Genomic DNA, 22,373 nt, shown 5'->3' with positions numbered 1-22,373 from the left:
ACAAGTCAAGGGAAGTGGACACACCCTAACAGCAAAAATCACCAGCAAAGAAATAGGGTCGTTAGTCCTATAATCTAAATTAATGAAAAATGGGTTGTCTCCTAGACCTTTCAGAAAGGAAGTCTGCCTGAATACCTTGTATTTAGCTTGGTGAGACCCATCCAGCTTCTAATCGTAGTATTTAAGGTGAGTTCTGTTATTTAACATCAGTAAGCTTCGGAGCACAGTAGCCCAAGCCTTGTAATCCCAGTACATGGGATGCAAATACAGATGTAGAGTTAAAAAGGAGCCTGGGTTGTGTAGACATTGTCTCAAAAATCAAAACCAGGAACCACGAAAGGCTTGCAGTGGTTATTGTAGCAAAAAGAAATTCACAGCCTATAATCTTTCAATATAATGTTTATCACAGTAAGGTTGGAACTGCCTTGAGAACAAAGAGGTCACTACAAAAATGAATTCTAACCTTGAAGTCCTGAAAACAGAAAGCAATTAAATGTTAATGTTTTTACATTCTATTTTCTCTATTATTACTAGGTCCTTGACAACACAGTTACTATACAGTGTTTTATTCAAAGTTTTGTTTACTTTTTTGTTAAAAAAACAAAAACAAAAACAGGGTCTCACTACGTAGCGCTAGCTGGCCTGGAACTCAGAGATCTGCCTGTCTCTGCCTAGGACTAAAGACCCACAACACCACATCCACTTCCTTACACTGGTACACAATGAAATAAAAAGGTTTGCCGATCTGTGTTTAAGAAGGAAACACAGTTTTTACCCACAACACAATCAATTTTGTTTTATTTGTTTATGGTAGTACCAGAGACTGAACCTATGGCCTCATGCTTATCAGGTAAGTGTTCCATCACTGAGCTGCCAGCCCACAAGTTTAAACATAGAACCTGGACCAATAAGAGAGCACTTCCTACTCTTCCAGAGGACCAGAGTTCAGTTCCCAACACCTATGTCTGGTGTAACCACGTGTAACTCCAGCTCTAAGGGCATCCAATGCCCTCAGCTAGCATCAACAGCCACCTGCACATCTGGAGTCAGACAGATAGACAGACACCCACACCCACACCCACACCCACACCCACCCACACACCAGCGTGGTGGAGAGGGGGACAGGGGGAGACTATCTGGCCATATAGCCCACGTCTGTAATCCTAGCACTAGGAGAACAGGGGAGAGGTCAATAAGGTAGGAAGACCACAGCTGGATGCCAGCCCGGACTAGCTCAAAAGAAAATAACTGAAACGAAAATGCTGAAAAAAAGGCATTTCTACCAAGAAAATTAAGTTGTCATGCAGGGCATTGCTAAAACTTAAAAAGAGCAAGGCAAGCGAGGTACCTCACATCTATAATCCCAGCATTAAAAAGCTCAGTTTCCAGGCTAGCTTGGGCTACATAGGAAGTCTCTAACTCCAAAAAAAAAAAAAAAAAAAAAAAAAAAAGTAAAAAGTACAGTATGACTTTTAGTAATTTTTGCAATTATTCAGAAAATACAGTGCCACGAAAAAAGGGTTTTGTAAACGTCCTCGCGGGTTCAGGCGAGATTAAGATGAAAGAAAATACTTTCTCTTTTACTGTCCTCCAACTTTGGATAGAAAAGACTGCCAAATTTGGGGGTCATTTTCCAACACCGGCTTTAAGACATCTTTCTTCAGATGCTAGGAAAAGAGAACAGTATACACATCCACAGATTGCAGACTTCACACGACCGTGCTACACCAAGGGAGAGAAACGCTGAGACCTCTGACAGGCAGGCCACCCCGGGACCATACCCACCCAGCACTGCGGAGCTAGTGCTCAGCACGCACTCCTGTCCCAGGCCACGGATCAGCTGGTAACTGGCGCCAGCAGCGCTGCATCGATCCGCCGCCGACAGAAACTCCTGCAGCTGCAGTAGCCAGCCGCGTACGCCGGCTCCCGCATCCGCCATGACGCCAGCACCCGCTTCGCGCATGCACAAGGCCCTGAAAGTCCCAGCGGGAACGCTCCCTCACACTCCTGCAGGCGAGGGTGAGCGCACACACCCACAGGCCTACTGGTATGTAGCGCCTAACTTGTGCACCTCGGAAACCAAGGAGGCATAAACCCGCCACTCTAACCAAGATAGGTAGCACGAGAGCGTAGCCTGTACTTAGGACGCTTCAGACGTAAACACGCCTCAGGCGGAAGAAGGACTAGCCCGGCACGGATTTCCCGCCAGAGCGCGGTCACGCTGCAGGATAGCCCATCCGAGGCGAGGGGCACGCAGGGCAAGGCCGCGGCTGTACCACCGAGACGTCCTTCTAGAACTCCCCTGTGGGTTCCTTTTGGAGCTTTCCGGAGGTGGAGTTACGCGTCACTGCCTCTGTGATTGGCCGGGCAAATCCTCTTAGGCCACGCCCACTCTCACGCCAGGACGCGCAGTGGCGCCGTCCGGAGGCGGAGCTACGTGCCCTTGTCTCTGTGATTGGCCGGGCGCCGCTGGGTGCTGTGACGACAGAGCGGCTGGCGGGAATCCGCTCCGTGTTCGCGCCTGGAACGCTCGGCCAGGTGGGCGCTGGTTTCCTGACTTAGCCTGGTGCACGCTTTTCCAGCTAACCCGGAGCCGAGTGTTGGGACGATTCAGAGCCAGTTTGTCCTTGTGGCGTAGGTACCACAGCACCATGTCATCTCCGGCATCTACCCCGAGCCGCCGCAGCAGCCGACGCGGACGAGTCACCCCAACCCAGACGCGTGAGTTCCCTCATCTTCCCTTTTCCGCCTCGTGTTTCTTCCCGCAGCACCGTGGAATGTCCTGAGGCCTCCTAGCTTGGTGGTGCGTGGTTGACGAGCCTGGGCATATAGTGGCCTCTATTCACTCAAGATACAGATGACTGGCTGGGCGCTCATCCCCGGGCTGTCTGGTGTGGTCAATTCAGTTGGTTAAAAATGCGCACGCCTGTTCTCTCTGTTCTAGTTCGTTTGTATTTTTTTGAGTAATAGGAATACCTGAGAGGAACATCCTGGAAGACTGAGCATGCGCGTTGATACTCTTTGTTGTTGTTTTGTTTTGTATGGCAGCAGTAAGAAGTGAGGAAAGCAGGTCATCTCCCAATCGGAGGCGTAGAGGCGAAGATTCATCCACTGGAGAGCTGCCGCCAATGCCCACCTCACCAGGAGCCGACCTGCAGAGCCCCGCTGCACAAAATACCATGTTTTCTAGCCCTCCTCAGATGCATTCTTCAGGTGGGTTTCTGCAGATGTTGGCTATACTGTAATAGAGGTAATTCTTCAGCTGTCTGGTTTGCCGCTTTAGCAGTTGTTATGATGCCTAAGCATTCTTCTGTGTAAGCTGATAGGTTCTTCACTGAAACAGCCGGGAAGTGAGGCAGAATTAGTACATGTTAAGTCCTAGTGAGTATAGTAGAACTGCATTTCGGCTGTGAAAGATTGCAATAAATATTCTGTCTAGATTGGCAGACACCAAGCATGCTAATTTGGGGGGTTTGATGTGCTACAGGGATTTCTTTCGTGGTAAAGGTGAATATGTTGTTTTTATAGCTATTCCTTTGGACTTTGATGTTAGTTCACCGTTGACATATGGCACTCCCAGCTCTCGAGTGGAAGGAACCCCAAGAAGTGGGGTGAGAGGCACACCAGTGAGGCAGAGGCCAGACCTGGGCTCAGCACGAAAGGGTCTACAGGTGGACCTGCAGTCTGATGGGGTGAGTACAAACCAGCTCTCTGACAGTGACATAAAATAGGTAGTTCCATTAACATATTTCTATCATATGTGTCTCTATAGACAGCAGCAGAAGACGTAGTAGCAAGTGAACAATCTCTAGGCCAAAAGCTTGTGATTTGGGGAACAGATGTGAATGTGGCTGCGTGCAAAGAAAATTTTCAGGTAAGTTTATGTGTATATACTAAAACTCATTCCTGAGACTTCAGGAGAAAATATTGGTAATCTCTATGTAGGTAGCTATGATGTATAGCAACAGGTTGTTTGCGGCTTAGAATTCATTCCTCAAAAATAATTTATGCCGTGCAGAACATACTTATACTTTTTTAGATTTTGGTATTTTGAGATGGTTTCTCTGTATGGCCCTGGCTGTACTGGAACTCACTCTGTAGACCAGGCTGGCCTTGAACTCAGAGATCCTCTTGCCTCTGCCTCCCTGCTAGGATTAGAGGTGTGTGCCAGCACTCCAAAATAAGTGGTAAACACTTATAATCTTAGCATTGAGGAAGAGGGTTGCCAGAAGTTCAAGGCCAGTCTGGGTTCTATAGTAAGCCCATGTCTCAAATCCAAAAAAGAAAAACTTCTATGTATGTGTACATATAGCCATATACTCAAAATTTTTTCCTTTCATATATTCATTTTGGGGGGGCGGGGTATGCCATACACGGCTTTTAGGTGGAAGTTAGAGGCCAGTTTTCAGGGGCTAGTTCTTTCTGCTGTGTGGGTTTGGAGCTAGAACTCAGGTCATCAGGCGTCTAGGCAAGCATCCTTAATTACTGAGTCATCTTGCTGGTCTCTCGTTCTGCATTTTAATAATAATTACATATTCCTAAGTTCATTAAGCTTAATATTTTTTTTTCTCCATATCAAGAGATTCCTTCAATGTTTTATTGATCCTCTGGCGAAAGAAGAAGAAAATGTTGGCATAGATATTACTCAACCTTTGTACATGCAACGACTTGGAGAGGTAATCAAATATGATTTACAAGTGGAAGTTTTCTATTTTGATATACTAAATTTAGTGAAATATGACTTGTTCATATATTTTACAGATTAATATTATAGGGGAGCCATTTTTAAATGTGAACTGTGAACACATAAAATCATTTGGCAAAAATTTGTATAGACAGCTCATCTCCTACCCACAGGTAAGAATTGATTTTGAGCCTCATTATAATAAATGTTTACAAGGAATGTTCCTAGCAAGCAGAATTATATTTAGGTTAAAAATACGCTTCCAAAGGTTGAATATTTCTTAAAGAAAACCATGTTTTACTACATTAAAAATGAAGAGGATTTTTTTTTTCTTTACTAATTGTAGTGTTTCTTAAAAATAATGAACCTTACCAGTGATTTCTTAGATTTCATGAAGTAAATTACCTCTTTTTCAGGGGGTATTAATTGGATGCTGTTGAGGCAGGGTAGTTTTGTAGCTGAAGATGACCTTGAACTCCTGATTTCTGGGCTTCTGACCCCTGGAGCTGGAGTTATGGGGGCTTGTGAGCCACCTGAAGTGGGTTCTGGGACCTGAATTGGAGTCCTGGCAGAGCAACAAGTGCTGTCAACTCCTGAGTTACCCTTCAGCCCCTGCCTCTTCACATTTGTGTTTACAGGAGGTCATACCAACCTTTGACATGGCTGTCAATGAGATCTTCTTTGAACGTTATCCTGACTCCATCTTAGAACATCAGATTCAAGTAAGACCTTTTAATGCGCTGAAGACAAAGAGTATGAGAAACCTGAATCCAGAAGGTAATATATTTAGTAGAAAATGCCTTATATGGAAAGAAAGCTCAAGAATTGTGTAGTGAGTAGTGATAGCATTAAATTATAAGTTGAAAAGATATATTCTGAATACTTTTATGAACTAATTGTGCATTTTTTAACTTCACTGAAATATCTGATATAAAAGAAATAATTCTCTCCTGTAAAAGTGAATTTATTCAAATACAATAAATCTCTAGTTAGTAGGTATGCACTTTCCTAGTCACTAAAGAAAACAAATACAGAAGTCCAGCAAAGTGGCTCAGCTATAGAAGCAAATGCTATGAAAACCTGATTATCTGGGAAGGAGAGGATTGACTCCTAAGGACTGTTCTCTATTTTACATATGTGCCCACACTCATACATACATGTAATAATAATAATAATAAAACAAATGCAGAACATGATCCTCAACTTTAAGCTTAAAGAATTCCAGCTTGGGAGCTAATAAAACATGAGCAGAAGGTAAGTGTCTGTGCTGTAGGAAACGGACAAAGTCCTGGACGTGCAGAGGAAAAATTGGTTGTGAAAGAGAAATTTAGATGATAGGATTTGAAAAGTGAATATGGCAGAATTCCTTCTAGATAACAGAATGAAGGGATGAAGGTAGAAAATGCTGCATGTGAACAATAGCATATGTGGGTGGCTGAAGCAGGGACTTTGGAGACAGTGTTTAGGATCAAAAAGCCTAGTTCAAGAGTACTTGGAATGACAAAGAAGAATGTAGGTTTTTACTCCTTATTCTGGGTTGCCTTGCCCAGTCTTAATACATGGGGAGGTGCTTAGTCTTTTTTGTTTTTGTTTTTTTTTTTTGAGACAGGGTTTCTCTGAGTAGCTCTGGTTGGCCTGGAACTCACTCTGGAGATCAGGCTGGCCTCAAACTCACAGAGATCTGCCTTCCTCTGCCTCCCTGATTAAAGGCGTGCGCCACCACTGCCTGACTGATGTGCTTAGTCTTACTGAAACTTGATATGTCATGTTTTCTTGATGTTCATGGGAGACCTGCCCTTTCCTAACAGAAAGTGAGGAGTGCATTGAGGGTGGGAACAGATAGGGGGCAGGGTGAGGGACTGGGAAGAGAAGAGGGAGGGGAAACTGTAACCAGGGCATACAATAAATAAACTAATTTAAAAAAATATACATTTAAGTTTTATTTCAAAATAAGCAGGGAGATGTTTAGAAAAGAAAGATTTTGCCACTTAGGCAAATCAGGGAAGCTATTTTCATATGAATTCAGTTAGACTGACAGTGGCTCAATTATGGGACATCAGCATCCTAATCTGGACAGTCCATGGTGATATAAATAGAACAGAATGATGTTTTTCCATGTGTAAAGATAGAAATGTAATTGTTTCTTAGAATTAATAAAAATACCTATGTAGATAAATATACTAAGATTGTAAGGTACCTTCCATAACAAAATAATATAAGCAGTTAACATGAGCAGGACTTTTCAGTATTTATTAAAGAACCATAATTTTCTATTATAAAATCAGCTCTTTACATCACCTTTCTGGTGAGATGTTAGAGACCTTAAGGGGAGGTATGCCATACTTTAGAAAGAACTCATGCATAAAGCCTGGAATAAAGTTAGTGGTGCTGACTGTAAAAAAGAAAAAAAGTGTGTAACAGAAGCTTGTTTTATAAATGACTGCTAAGAGGCAAAGTGCTTTTTTTCCTGTAGGCACTGACTACAAAAATAGATCTGGTATGTATTGATGACATCTTTAACTATGTCCTTGCTCTATTCTGTAGGTGAAAGAGAGGCTCAAAATATCACCAGGGTCATATACTTTGCCCATGTTGTCCTGGTCTAGAATCTAGGCTATTCTTGTGTATTAATATTTACTTGTAGCACATGCTGTGCAGGCCAGAGGAAATGTAGGGTATCATTTCTTAGGCACTATTTTGAAAAACAAAAGGGTTTTTCACTGAGTAGGGCTCAGCAAGTAGGCTAGCTGGCTGGACAATGAGCCCTAAAGGTCCTTCTGGGTTTTGTTTTTTTTTTTTTTTTTTTTCCTCCCCAGTGCTAAAATTATAAGTACATCTCTACCCCCAGCATTTCCAGCCCAATATTTTTACCTGAGATTCAGGTTTTCTAGGTGGCTTTAAGTGATATGAGAGACTGGGGGACAAAATATATCTACACATCAAGTTTCTCACCTGTTGATATCCTCTAAATGGGACACATGAGGAAGAAAGGGCCAGATGTGGGCCAGCAAGATGGCTCATTGGGTAAAGATGCCAAGCCTGACCACTTGAGTTAGATCCACAGGACCCATACAGTAGGAGAGAGAACTGACTCTCATAAATTGTCTTTGATCTCCACACTTGCACCATGAAAGCATGTGTTCATATTCACATACTGTTAATAAGTAAGTAAATAAAAAGTAAAGAAACCTTAAAAAGGATCAGAAGTATACTGGTGTTGAGAGGAAAGAAGGCTGGACATAGGAAGGACATCCTAGGCTGGTCCTGAGGATACCAACCAGCTGTCCATTCCTGGTTACAGTGCATGCTGTGTCTCCATTGGTCATCTACAATTGTACTTAGGAGTCTGCCTTAGCGGCAGACCCAGGTTGGTGGGCTGAGGGAAGAGGCTGGTGGACAAGCAACCCTCTTTTCCCTTTACAGACATCGATCAGCTCATCACCATCAGTGGCATGGTCATCAGGACATCACAGCTGATTCCTGAGATGCAGGAGGCCTTCTTCCAATGCCAAGTGTGTGCCCATACCACCCGTGTGGAGATGGACCGAGGCCGAATTGCAGAGCCCTGCACTTGTGCACACTGCCACACCACCCACAGCATGGCACTGATCCACAACCGATCTCTGTTCTCCGATAAGCAGATGGTATGTGGCCACTCTGCACTCAAACTGAGGTTCCCCAACATTGCTGCCTGTGTTCTGCCTCTGTCTGAATCCTCAGCCAAATTTAATTATCAGTCTACCCTCAACCTTCCTAAATGGAATTAAGCGCTTTGCCTTTGATAGTCATGGTTTCGTTAATGACTAGAATTTGGAGCACACTGATGCTTCAGTACTGGTATGCTATGTTTTAAACACTGTTGTGTCTACACTGTACAAAGGGCTATGGTTCTTTTTGGCTTTGTTTATTTTCCATGGTAATTTCTGTTTCTGAAGTTTTCTCTTTCCTATTCTTCCTTCAGATCAAACTTCAAGAGTCTCCTGAAGACATGCCTGCTGGACAGACACCTCACACTGTTGTTCTTTTTGCCCACAATGATCTTGTAGACAAGGTTCAGCCAGGGGACAGAGTGAATGTCACAGGTAAGGATGTAGGTTTGTAACAAGAAGACAGTTGATGCTGTGGTTTACCTCTGTAAGTTCTCAGATGCAGATTTTAGAGTTCATGTCCTGGTGGGCCCTTGCTGTGTAAATCTCTCAGAACTTTGTATGTTTCTCAGATTGGTAATGTTGATGCATAAGAACAGCTTCAGGGTGTAGTTAGTGTTGATTTGATTCAGTCTAACAGTAAGTAGCTCAGCGACAGAGCACCGACATGGGAGTCATGAATGTTTTTCTACTTAATTCCTACATGTACAGCTATGGATTAATGTTACTGATGGGGTAGAGTAGGGCAGAGCACTTTGTCCATATGGGAAAGCAGTTGCTGACTTGTTGGTTGTTGCAGCATGCTAAATGCTGTCTCTTCATGAAAAAAGTGCTATCTTCAATGTCATATGGGTGTGGCAGACTTTCCAGTTTGGAGAAATGTAGGTACTTGGTCAAGGGAGATGGGTCAAAGAACAACATTGTTCTTCATTAGGAATTAAACCCAAGATTCCCTGGCTCCTGAGTCTGGGGCTTACTGTCCCAGCTACTCAGTGAGTCAGGATTTCTTCCCTAACATAAGAGAGACATGCAATCCCAGTTTTGCCCCCCAATTGCCCTAACACCTTTGGTAAGGTATTTAATCCAGTAGGTTGGTTTCTTCAACCATTGTATCTTCAGTGCTCTATCACAGTTGGTACCTAGAGGAACAAAACTGGGCCAGTGAAGACATCATTAATATCACCTAGTCCACATCACTCTATGGGTGAAGTGTAATCTGGTTTGCGTTTTTAAAATGTTATGTGTTTGGTTTTTTTGTTTGTTTGTTTTTTGGGTTTGTTGTTGTTGTTGTTGTTTTGAAATTTTGTATCGGAGGACAGCTTGTGGGAGCCAGTTCTCTTGTTCTTCTTACATGGAGCCTGAAGATGGAACTCGGGTCATAAGGCTTGGTGGCAAGTGCCTTTACCTGCTGAGTACTTTTTTAGCTCTGTAAACTGGTTTTCTTTTATGTTTTAAATAAGAATTGCATTGTCTTGTTAGAGGACCATGGTCTGTACTGTGAGAATGAGAGGGAGATCAGATTTAGTCCTCAAAAGTGAAGGGCCTGGGTAGGTGATGCCTGCTGTGCAAGTCTGATGACCCGAGCTCCTTCTCTGGGTCCCACCTGATGGAAGGAGAGAACCAACTCCCAAGAGCCAGCCACTGACCACACACATCACCCTGACACCTGAGTGCATGCACACAGGCATCTCACATACTAATAATAAGTTGAAACTTTGATTTGTTTTAAAGCAGCCAGAAACAGAATTAGTGTGGAGTTCAGGGCTAGTTTGAAACCCAAAGAAGAAAAGCATCAGATATACCAGTTTAGAACAACTTTCCTTCTTAGAGAATGTATGCATTCGAGTAGTTAAGATACTGTTTATCACTTAATTTCTCTCTGAATTACTTTCTTTGGAGACACAGAGGTGTGAGGATTGGATTGGCATGCAGTGCTAGGGATCAAGTCCAGAGCTTTGCACATGCTGAGTAAATATGCTCTGCTAGAGAGCTGTGTCTCCAGCCCTTAATTAGGTTTGTGAGAAGATATCAGGAAGTATCTTGTTCCTAGTATGAAGCCTAAGTTGTCGTTTTTCCTTCACCTTTGAGTCAGTAGACTGTCTTGCTATTTGTTACTGTTAAAAGATTTGAGCTTTTAAGGATTTTCATTTTCTCAAGTTTTTGATGTAGGCTTTAGCATTTTGTTTCAGTCAGTTACTAAGTAAATCTATCTTTTAGCCTAGGGAAATGACATTACTGTATTAAATAGACCATGACGCAACCTTTCTTCACAAATAGCCTGCTTTCATTTTGCACCTAGAACAATTCTGTACCAGGTAGTTATACACACATAGTTCCTTAAGTTCATACAGAACAGATGGATACAAATGTGATTTTAGATCTGTTCTTAAGAACTTGTTTCTTGCTGGGTGGTGGTAGTGCCTGCCTTTAATCCCAGCACTCAGGAGGCAGAGCCAGGCGGATCTCTGTGAGTTCAAGGCCAGCCTAGTCTACAGAGTAAGATCCAGGACAGGCACAAAAATTACACAGAGAAACCAAAAAAAAAAAAAAAAAAAAACTTGTTTCTTGGGTCTGGAGAGATGGATCAGCAGTTAAGAGCACTGACTGCTCCTCCAGAAGACCCGGGTTCAGTTCCGAACACTTACATGGCAGCTCACAACTCCAGTCCCAGGGGATCTGACACCCTCACACAGAATATATACAGGCAAAATACCAATGAATATTAAATAAATAAATCTTTTTAAAAAGAAAAGGAACCTGCTTCTTCCCAGTTTGGCTGTTTCTTCTGTTTCTTGATTTTCTTAATGTAGGCCTTTGCCTAGGTAGCTAACAGGTAATGGATATTCAAGTGAGATGGGGCTCCCAGGTGCTGCACATTGCCTGTGCTGACTACTGAGCTTGCAGAAGGAGCAGCAGAAAGGTAAAATTGTGTCTCCTGTATATGTTCTTAGGCATATATCGAGCAGTACCTATTCGAGTCAATCCAAGAGTGAGCAATGTGAAGTCTGTCTATAAAACCCACATTGATGTTATTCATTATCGGAAAACTGATGCAAAACGCCTGCATGGCCTTGATGAAGAAGCAGAACAGAAACTTTTTTCAGAGAAACGTGTGAAATTGCTTAAGGAGCTTTCCAGGAAACCAGACATTTATGAGCGACTTGCTTCAGCCTTGGCTCCCAGCATTTACGAACATGAAGATATAAAGAAGGTAACAATGGAGTTTTTAACTTGGTATTAAGATTTACAGTTCTTTGGGGTCGAGTATTTTAAAAAAATTCATTTGCCATTGCTACCACCTCCCAAAGATAAGAACTGTTTGCTCTGTGACAGAGCAAGTCACTGACCTCTGCCTCAGTTGAATGTTACTATTTTGTTGTGTATATACTCATCTCTGTGCTGTATGCATTCTTGTCCCTAAACCTAAGAGGTTATTTGGGGTCAGAACAGAGGTTATGCTGGTTAAGTCCTACAATGATGTCATGTCTACTTAGGTTTAAATTGGTTAGGAATAATTTAGAGTGACCAGAGCATTCTCAGATGGCTTTGGTCACACCTTCAGCTTATAAAATTAGAAAAGTACCTCTGAAACATAAGATAAAGCTGTTACTCTACAAAATGAATGTTTAGATGTGTTTATGCATTTTTTTGTAGGGAATCTTGCTTCAGCTCTTTGGTGGAACAAGGAAGGATTTCAGTCACACTGGAAGGGGCAAATTCCGTGCCGAGATCAACATCCTTCTGTGTGGTGACCCTGGTACCAGCAAGTCCCAGCTGCTGCAGTATGTATACAACCTGGTCCCCAGGGGCCAGTACACATCTGGAAAGGGCTCCAGTGCAGTTGGCCTCACAGCCTACGTGATGAAAGACCCTGAGACCAGGCAGCTAGTCCTACAGACAGGTGCCCTTGTCTTGAGTGACAATGGCATATGTTGCATTGATGAGTTTGACAAAATGAATGAAAGTACAAGGTCTGTACTGCATGAAGTCATGGAACAACAGACTCTCTCTATTGCAAAGGTGAGTGGTGATGTCCACTGTGACTGCAGACTCTCAGATGTTATCTGCTCTTAGGAAAGTGATCAGTACTTCTCAACATGTTTCAGTTAACATTCTATATTGAAACCTCTGTCTTACATTAGCTTTTATTCACTAATATGTAGTGCTTATAAGCTTGAGTTTGTGTTGAAGTTACTATCAGTGTTAAGTGTTTGCTTTTTGATTTGAAGATGTTAACACATCTGCAGGGGGTTGGAGAGTTGGCTCAGTGGTTTAGAGCAGTGGTTGCTTGGCCAGAAAACCTGGGTTTGATTCCCAACACCCACATTGGGCTCACAACCATCTGTCATCTATAACTCCAGTTCCAAGGGATCTAGTGCTCTCTTCTGACCTCCAAGGTTACTAAGCACACATGTAATGCACATTCATTTAGGCAAAACACCCAATGCATAGAATAAAAATTAATTAAAAAGAAATACAGCTGCAGAATGCATATATCTAAGCTCAGTCCTAGGCATGAATCTAAGGACAGAAACAGCAGAGCAAGTGAGGATTAGCCAGAGGTCAGATGAAGATAGTTGTCTTCCTTGTGGGAGTCAGGAAAAGGCTTCTAACTGCAGTGCTTCCTCTGATAGGCTGGAATCATCTGTCAACTTAATGCACGGACGTCTGTCCTGGCAGCAGCAAATCCTATTGAGTCTCAGTGGAATCCTAAAAAAACAACCATTGAAAATATCCAACTACCACATACATTGTTGTCAAGGTACTAAAACATTTCTGTACGATGAATGCTTCTGCTGGCTTATTCATAAAATTGTCAGCAGTAGATTGGAAAGAAAATAGAGTCAGCAACTGTTAGCAATCTCTTACTAGCATTAAGCAATAATTCAGATTTGGTTGGTCAGGCCTTTTGGCCAGGTTTATGTTAATTATACTAAATTTGTTTTGTTTCTGGTGGTGCTAGGGATTTAATAAAAGGCCTCTCATGTGTTAGGCAAGTGCTCTATCCCTGAAGTCCACTCCTTATGAAAGAGTTATTCTCAGACAAGTTGAAGGTACTTGTACCCAAAAAAATACTTGATCTTCTGAATTATAACATTTCTCAGAGAAAAGACATAATTCTCTGACTTTGCTCTTACCTAGGCAGGACTAAGGATTAGTTGGTTGGTGATATGGCAGCCTTCTGTGGGTTCCTATACAATACAGTCAGTGAGTGACTTAAACACCTTTTAAGTCCTACTTATAGATATGTTGGTGTCTCAACTAAGAAGACAGTGTTTTTCCTCTGTCTTGTCAGGTTTGATCTTATTTTCCTCATGCTGGACCCTCAGGATGAGGCATATGACCGGCGTCTGGCTCATCACCTGGTTTCACTGTACTACCAAAGTGAAGAGCAAGTAGAGGAGGAGTTCCTAGACATGGCAGTGCTGAAGGACTACATTGCATATGCACATAGTACCATCATGCCCCGGCTGAGTGAGGAGGCCAGCCAGGCTCTGATTGAGGTAACCAGGCCTAAGAAACAGTTTGTAACTCTAGATGAGCTACCTGTTTCTCTTCTTTGCTTGTTTTTAAAAAGGAGAGTCTGTGGTAATTTAGATTCACACATACTTACAAGATGGGCAGGAATGTGCTAGGGCTTGTTTGGGCTGTATTGTGAAATGGCATGTGCTTTGATGGGTTTACATCCTAGCTAGGTTCCAAAAGGCTCAATGAGGGTTACAGATGATATGTGTTTTTTTTTTTTTTTTTTTTCATTTGTACCATAAACTACATGCAAAACGAATTCTCTTTGAAACAGTATATTCTCAGTCATCTTTTAGAATGGGTCTTTTGGGCAGACATTTGCCAAGCCTTTTCTTACAGGCTCTCTGATATATTCCTTTCCTCTGCCACTGTTTCCTTTGTTGTGGTTGTTGTTGCTGTGTGTGTGTCTTTCTGTCTGTGGGTCTGTGCATTTGGTGTTGGGGATTATACCCATGGGGGTCTAGACATGCATTCCTCTAAATTATACTAGCAGCCTTTTAATCTCTCTTCTTCATGCCTACCTATACAGATGTCTCCAAGAAGTCTTACTGTCAAATATTCCTCTTACTGTCAAATATTCCTGATATCACCATACATTGATGTAACAGTCCTCTAGGTTTCTATGTTTCTGTTTGTGTGTAAGAGTCTAACCAAGCCTTAATGAGTTTCAAGTCCACAGCCTAGAGCCAATTCGTAACTACCTAGAGTAACTCTACACTGCAGACAGACAGGCCTTCAGTTATTTAATAGAACCCTAACTATTCAAGGTCATCCATGAAACGGAAAGTTCTTGTCAGCAGTAACTTTTATGTTGTTTCTACCTTCTCTAGGCTTATGTGAACATGAGGAAGATCGGTAGTAGCCGGGGAATGGTTTCTGCTTACCCTCGACAGCTAGAGTCATTAATTCGCTTAGCAGAAGCCCATGCTAAAGTAAGATTTTCAGACAAAGTTGAAGCAATTGATGTGGAAGAGGCAAAACGCCTTCACCGGGAGGCTCTGAAGCAGTCTGCAACTGACCCCCGCACTGGCATTGTGGATATATCTATTCTTACTACAGGTTTGTTACTTGCTTTGAAGAAAAAGACTTAAAATCAAAAGGGATTCTGTTTCCTCTGGTGTCTTGGTACCTATTAAAATCCATTTCAAGGGAGAATAAGGCATGCACATTGCTCAACTCTAGTCCCAGCTGTGCAGAAGGCTCGGGGAGGAAGGTCGCTTGGGCTCAGGAATTCCAGGCAAACTGAAGCAGCATAGTAAGGCCCTGTCTCAAAAAGAATTTGATCTCCTAGTAAGCATTAATATACTTGCTAAACAATTTGTGTAGGCTTTCAGTGGCAAGTAGCTATTGATACATAAAGTAATTGAAATAAAACTCATGTTCTTGAATATACTCTGGCATTTGGCTATTCTAACTTTTGGCAGTACTAATGAGGGAATGTTTGTGGGAATCTAACATTTCACTTCCTCATGGCAGAAATATTTTCAGTGACTTCTTTTTGAAATAGGGATGAGTGCCACTTCTCGTAAACGAAAAGAAGAATTAGCAGAAGCATTGAGGAAACTTATTTTATCTAAGGGTAAAACACCAGCTTTAAAATACCAGCAACTTTTTGAGGATATCCGGGGACAATCTGACACAGTAAGTGTTTATATGTGTAAGTAATAAATGTAGCCGGGCAGTGGTGGCGCACGCCTTTAATCCCAGCACTCGGGAGGCAGAGCCAGGCGGATCTCTGTGAGTTCGAGGCCAGCCTGGTCTCCAAAGCGAGTTCCAGGAAAGGCACAAAGCTACACAGAGAAACCCTGTCTCGAAAAACCAAAAAAAATAAAATAAAATAAATAAATGTAAATAAGAATAAGATAGCCACTGGGTGGTGGTAACGCACACTTTTAATCCCGCACGTGGGAGGCAGAGGTAGGAGGATTTCTATTTCGAGGCCAGCCTGGTCTACCAAGTGAGTTCCATGACAACCAGGGCTATTACACAGAGAAACCCTGTCTCAAGGGGGAAAAAAAAATGGGAAGAATAAGATTGCCTCTTCCATAAACACATCATCAAGAAATACATAATCACTGGGTGGTGGTGGCGCACGCCTTTAATCCCAGCACTCGGGAGGCAGATCCAGGTGGATCTCTGTGAGTTCGAGGCCAGACTGGTCTACAGAGCAAGATCAAGGACAGGCACCAAAACAACACAGAGAAACCCTGTCAAAAAAAAAAAGAAATACATAATTAATATTTTAGTGTACTTGTTCAGAGTTTAGATTTGTTTTAGCGATGTAATATTTGTATGACCTTTTACAATTAATTAAAGATGAATTATTAGTGAAAAAAACTATATAGGTTGAAGTGAAGGTCTGTTTGTTTTTTGCTTTGCTTTGTTTTTATAACACTTCTTTACTTTCCCTTGACTGTATTTCATGATGATGGCAGAGCTTAAAAAGGACAGTGCGCATCTGGTCCTCTGAAGAAACATTTGCCATCCCTAGTTTACAGCTTAAAAAAATGTGTACAAGTGGCGTTGGTGAGATGGCTCAGTGGGTAAAGAAGGTACCTGCCACTAAGCCTGATGACCTGAGTTCTATTCCTGGGACTCATGTGGTAGAAGGAGTGAACTGACTTTGGCAAGTTGGCCTTTGACCTCCACTTAAGCACCAGCCCTCACCCCCAACACACATGGGAACACAAAATAAATACAACATATATAAAATGTAATTTAGCAAAGTGAATTGTCTACAACCACCAAAAAGACAGACTCTGAGTGGTAGTTTAACATTTGTGTGTCTAACAGGAAGGACTCAGTGTGTGACTTTTTTGTTTCCTAGGCAATTACCAAAGACATGTTTGAAGAAGCCCTGCGTGCTTTGGCTGATGATGACTTCTTAACAGTGACTGGGAAAACTGTCCGCTTGCTCTGAGCTGTGTGGCTCTTGGTCTAGAGTCAGATGCTGTTGTCACTGATGCAAATAGAGTTTAAAAGGCAGTATTCATTCCACCACATAAAAATTTTCTATCTTGCATTGTGTTTTTTAGTAAATGTATGTTTTTACTTTCTTTGTTTTTACATTTTAAATTACCAACATATACAGTAGAGGTAACCTTCTTGATGTGCCACTTTAATTTTTAAGCATCTCTATACACTGAGTCCAAGTCCAGTTTGGAGAAGGTTTTCTAATGGGAGCTTTGCTTTTATTGTATTGCAGTGCTGGGAATGAAGCTAAGGGTGCCACCCATGGTATATATGCAAGCTATGTCCTCATTGTGTGGAGAATTTTGTGATTGGAGGTAACAGATGGCCAGGATACATCCTTTATTGTGATGTGATTATGGGCTAGGGACTTTATTCCTTTTATAGCACCTGGATTTAACTTAATTTGTAGAAACTTACCCCCATAACTGTTCCTAGAACAAGAATATGATTGAAAATTACAAAATTCCAAATTGGCTTCTATTTTTTCCTAATATGTAAAACTATTTCCTAAATAAATGATAGAAAATGTAATACTTGGTTGTTTAACACTGTTTCTCATTAAGAGCAGAACTTTGCTAAATACTATATTCTTTGAGTCATAAAGGTACTTTATAGGCTATAAAACAAAACAAGATCTAACGAATTTGCATTAATCTTTTTAGATCCTTGCAATCACTATTCTCAAAACCATTGTAGCTTTAAATCTATGTAAATATTTCTACAATAAATCTCCAAACCATTTGAATTATATGAATTAAGACTTTAATGTAACTTGTAATCAGTTCTCACTGGTAGTGTTCATAGATCTAAAAATGAATACTTATATAGCATTGAGATGTTGATATTGAGATGCTATATTTCAAAGGAAGAAGTAATTGAGTTAGGACATCACCAGAGGCCATCTACCTATCCATTTGTGTACATTGGTATGAGTTCCTGTATAGAAGATGGCTTCCACATGTCACCTTTACCTGGGAATCAGGTCTTCAGAAGATGAGGGCATGAGAAACCTCATAACTTGTCTGAAATCCCAAAACAGGAGCTAGAATTCGTTATGTTCTGACTGGAACTGAAACTTACTAGCCATGTCTAGCTTAAGTTTTACCTTGGTGTTATGAAATACTTTTGTACACTATGGAGATACATATTTGCCACAGCACCTTCTTACTGGTTTAATAAAAAGCTAACCAGCCATTAGCTAGGCAGGAGGTATAGGCAGGTCAGTCAGATAGGACGCTAGGAAGAAGAAAGGCAGGGTCGCCTGGAGCCACAGAGGGAGCAAGACATGGTGGAGGACAGGTAAAACTACAAGCCACGTGGCAATACGTAGATTAATAGAAATGGGTTAATTTAAGTTGTAAGACTTGTTATAACAAGCCTAAGCAATGGCTGAGCTTTTATAATAAATCTCTGTGTCATTACTGGGGAGCTGGCTGTCACGATGGAAAGGTCTGACTACACCTTGGACACACTACTCAGGCTTCAAGAATCTTAATAGAAAAGAATTACTATGTCATGGCAAGTACTCTAAATGTACAGAGAAGTTAGGGTGTTGACTTAATAACTACAGCCTTGCCAGGCGGTGGTGGTACATGCTTTTAATAATCTCAGCACTTGGAGAGGCAGAGGCAGGCAAATCTCTGCGTTCATGACCAGCCTGTTCTACAAAGCAAATCACAGGCTTTCAAGGCTTAAAATGTTTCTGGTGTGTCCTAGTCACTATTGTGTTGGTGTGAAGAGGCACCATAGCCAAAGTAACTCTTGGTAAAGAAAGCATTTAAATGAATGGGGGCATGCTTATAGTTTCAGAGGTTTAGTGCATTATCATGGTGGGGATCATGGCAGCAGACAGACATGGTGCTGGAGATGTAGTTGAGAGCTACATCCTGATCCTCAAACCCTTTGGGTTAATTCCTCTAGGTAGTGGAGTTTGGTTATACAAAAAACAAGTAGGACATTTCCTTATAGTTTCTTTTGCTTGCTGCCAAGTGATAGAAAACTTTTTCAAGCCCTTGCTATTAACATGGTGTTTCTTAGAAATTTTGAGGCTTCCAATACATTCCCTATTAATCTAGCTGATCAGTTTCATCATTACCTTGTGTTAGAGAGCATGGTAGACCTGTACGAGATCTGATATGTATGATATATATTGGATGATTCCTATTCCTGACTAGTTCCTGTAATTGTATAAATAGCAAAGTTAATTCTGAATCATCAAGATTAAGTACAGCGGTTTCAATATGTAAAACAACTCTGCCTGAGAGTCAGTAACTATATTAAGATGTTCTGGAAAACCTAATTATATTATGAAAATAGCACATAATTTTGACTTTTGAACAGAACCATAAAGGCTTTGAGCCACTTTACTTAAATTTCCTGATTTATAACCTGTCTTTCTTGATTTGTTTGAATCACTATAGAATGTAGGGGCCCTAGATATTGGTGTTTCTCATACAATGTGAGGAAGAACACAATTGGTTCCTTTTATAAATTGAAGTCTCTTGTTTTGAGGATATTAGTTGCTATTCTCTCAAAAAAAAAAAAAAGTACTGGAAACTCATTGCCATTGTTCATTTTCTGTTCATAAAGAGGAAATTTCAGCACTAGCAAAAGGTATGAAATTTCTGTTGGGTCCATTTCTCTTGACTGACGAAGTCTCAATTTTCCCTTTAGAATCAATCCAGAAATCTCTTTTACATAGGTCTTTAATTTTTTGTTCTGTTTGTATGATAAAAATATCCATTCCATAATGCTGTGGTCTCTTTCCATAAGAATTCCAGTAGGAGAATGGATAGAAGATAGAATAACTAGGATACACTCAAACTCTGGATCCAAGCCATCCACATGTGCATCCTGTATTTTTTTTTTCTCTATTAGTGCTAATTCTCTTTCAGCTCCAGCCGATTTGGGGGGGGGGGGGGCTGGGGGCACTATTTAAGTCCTTGTTACCTTGTAAGGTTTGAAGTAAATTACTTAGTTCTTGAGCTGTTATCCAGTTGTGGGCTAGTTAATGTCTCCCAGTAATTTTCAAAAGTCTGTAAGTGTCCCGGCCATCAGGGCGACCTAACTGCGGGAGAGAATGAGAGGGACAGGGAGACAGTGTTCTGATCAAGCTGCAAATTTTATTCTCCTCAGCAAGGCTTATATAGCATGGGAGGGGGAGGGGGCAGGAAGGAGGGAAGGGGTGCACGATGTGCCGTACGTGCAGGTGGAGGGAGATGTGCAAGTCGTGAGGCTGCAGGGTGTTGTGCTAGGTGGTAAGGTCACTGGTCAGGGCCCATTGTTCTGTTGCTGTGCTACCTGACCTAACTGACCTGTTCTTTATCTTTGGGGGCATCTGGTTTAGGGCCGGTGGCTTGTTCTCTAGTACTTTTCCATGGTTCATGTTTGGTCCCTGACATGCAAGTAATCTCTCCTGATTTGTACCTTTTGTGGTTGAATTTTTTGTAAGCCTGTTTTATATCCTAGGTAATAAATAGAATCACCCCTTTATTTTATTTTATTTATTTTTTTAGGAGCAATTTGTAATTCCCAGTAAGGCAATATTTTCTTTACTTCCTTAAACATTTCTTCTAAGGTTTGAGTCAACTAGTAAGATATCATCCATATAATGATAAATTCTGTTGTATAAAATATTGTACAGGGTGAGGCTGTTTAACATCCCTTGTGGGAGAACTTTTCACTGATACCTTTTAACAAGCTGAGAATTATTATAAGTAGGCACTATGAAGGCAAATTTTTCTCTGTTCTCATAAAGGTATAGAAAAGAAACAGTCCTTTAAATCAATCACTATAATAGACCATCCTTTAGATAATAGAGAAGGCAAGGGAATTCCAGGTTATAGAGGGTTCATTGGCTGAATTAATTTTATTTATAGCTCTCAAGTCTGTTAACAGTCTCCATTTTCCAGACTTCTTTTTAATGACAAATATAGAATTCCAAGGACTGGTCAATCCTTCCTGTACCAGCTGTTTTGATGCCTGTAATTTTTTGATGTCAAAGGCCATTGTTTCACCCAGACAGATTTATCAGCCATTTTTAAGGTAGGGTTGTTGGCACCTTGAGAGGTCACCAGCTGTTGGGTCCTGTTTATGAACAACTTGAATAGTCTGCTCTAGAGAATCTTTTAATATTCCTCCCTGAAGCATTCTCTGTTATGGCTTGTTTCTGAGATTGGAGCAGTGTTGATCTGTGTCTTTCACTGATACAACAAATCACATTCCCATAGGTTCATTATTATGTTGGCTACATATGGTTTTGATTTTCCTCTCTGTCCTTCAGGCCCTATGCGTTACCCATCTTACTCTTTGTTTCCCCTGAGATAAAGTTCCAATTCCTAGAAGCTAAACGTTTACCTCCTGAAGAGATCAATTTGGATGCCAAGATTTTGACCCAATCATAATTATATCTGTCCCTGTGTCTACCAGACCCTTAATTTTAATGCCATTTATCTATATTGTTAACTTTGGTCTTTGATTGTTTATAGAAGTTTGCCAAAATATTCTTTTACAGTTTCTCCTAAAAATTTTGTTTTATCTTCTAAAGCTCTTCCATCATCCAGAGCAATATGGTTTTTTACAATAGGTATTAGGTCCTTTAATTGCTCTATGGAGGAATTTCCCCTATGGTGACAGGGAATGATTGAACTGAATTTCACACAAGGGCCTGCAAGAAGAGGCCCCCCAAGGCATTTACTAATGGCAAAGGGTTACCTTGCCTGTCCCTTGTTGATCTGCATTAATTGGTCCAATGTTGGCCTTTTGTGTACATTCTGCGTACTCCAGAAGGGAGGGGCATTCTATTGGGAGTATCTCTAGAAAAAATATTGTTTCTAGGAAAGTCCTGTCTACAATCCCTTTTTAGATGACCTTATATACCACAATTAAAATACCTGACATTTTGATTTTTCTTCAAGCCTCTGGAAATCACCTATCCAACCCAACTATCATCATAGTTAAGAGATTCAATATTGACTATGTTGGATCTATTCCTCTATGAGTGCTGATCTTATCTTTAAAGGCCCAATCACCCTTTTGTATTGTGAATTAGCATTCTTTGAAGCCAAGAATTCAATTAATATTACTCTAACTTCTGGATCAGATATCATTCTATTTACAGCTGAAGTCAATCTTTGCAAAAATCCAGTGAAGGCTTCTTTGGGCCTTGTATGATTTTAGTAAATGACTCAGTCCTCTTCCCTGATTCTTGAATCTTGTCCTAAGCTTTTAAGGCTGCTGTATGGCCATAGGGACAGGGTGTGATCATCAAATATAACCTGTCTTTTCACATCAGCATAACGGCCCTCACCAACTATTTGATCTTGGGAACTCTCATAATCTCTAACCCTACCTCGCTGTTCGATGGTCCTAGCTTCATCTCTCCACCATGTATTTCACTGTAGCTGAGGACCATATTCCAATACTGCTATAACTAAATCTTTCCAGTCTTGTAGAATAACTCTTGTTCCAAGTAGACCATGAATTTAACATTTGCTTTACAAAAGGTGAATGCACACCATATGAAAGTATTGCTTCCTTAACTT

At 41.2% G+C, this 22,373-nt stretch overlaps 2 protein-coding genes across 3 annotated transcripts in view; one reads left to right on the top strand and one right to left on the bottom strand.

Annotated features, from left to right (window-relative positions):
* Nucleotides 1–2,231, bottom strand: part of Prkdc (protein kinase, DNA-activated, catalytic subunit) — a 221,554-nt gene extending 219,323 nt beyond the window's left edge. The window contains exon 1 of the mRNA XM_059277873.1: nt 1,786–2,231. Coding sequence (XP_059133856.1) covers nt 1,786–1,963 — 178 coding nt within the window. The 5' untranslated portion in view covers nt 1,964–2,231. The remainder of the gene's footprint in view (nt 1–1,785) is intronic.
* A 233-nt stretch (nt 2,232–2,464) lies between these two features.
* Nucleotides 2,465–17,361, top strand: Mcm4 (minichromosome maintenance complex component 4). Of its 2 annotated transcripts, none has more exons than XM_059276858.1 (16): nt 2,465–2,721; nt 3,052–3,213; nt 3,529–3,692; nt 3,773–3,874; nt 4,581–4,676; nt 4,762–4,857; nt 5,323–5,461; nt 8,108–8,328; nt 8,646–8,766; nt 11,283–11,542; nt 11,986–12,351; nt 12,966–13,093; nt 13,628–13,835; nt 14,688–14,916; nt 15,365–15,498; nt 16,685–17,361. In XM_059276858.1, exons 1-16 carry the CDS (start codon nt 2,652–2,654, stop codon nt 16,775–16,777), a joined length of 2,589 nt encoding a protein of 862 aa, XP_059132841.1. In that variant the 5' UTR covers nt 2,465–2,651; the 3' UTR covers nt 16,778–17,361. The 2 variants fall into 2 exon arrangements, with proteins under 2 accessions (XP_059132841.1, XP_059132840.1); XM_059276857.1 differs by having other exon boundaries at nt 2,466–2,721; nt 3,049–3,213.
* The last annotated feature ends 5,012 nt before the right edge of the window (nt 17,362–22,373 follow it).

This window comes from Peromyscus eremicus, chromosome 12, assembly GCF_949786415.1.
Source record: "Peromyscus eremicus chromosome 12, PerEre_H2_v1, whole genome shotgun sequence".
Lineage (NCBI taxonomy): Eukaryota > Metazoa > Chordata > Mammalia > Rodentia > Cricetidae > Peromyscus > Peromyscus eremicus.
Note: the sequence above shows the minus strand (reverse complement) of the source record. Positions and strands in the feature narration are given on the sequence as shown.

Coding starts and splice junctions, on each gene's coding strand:
- Mcm4 (XM_059276857.1), top strand. CDS start 2,652: ATGTCATCTCCGGCATCTACCCCGAGCCGCCGCAGCAGCCGACGCGGA. Junction 3,214..3,528: donor TCCTCAGATGCATTCTTCAG/GTGGGTTTCTGC, acceptor TTGTTTTTATAG/CTATTCCTTTGGACTTTGAT. Junction 3,875..4,580: donor CGTGCAAAGAAAATTTTCAG/GTAAGTTTATGT, acceptor CTCCATATCAAG/AGATTCCTTCAATGTTTTAT.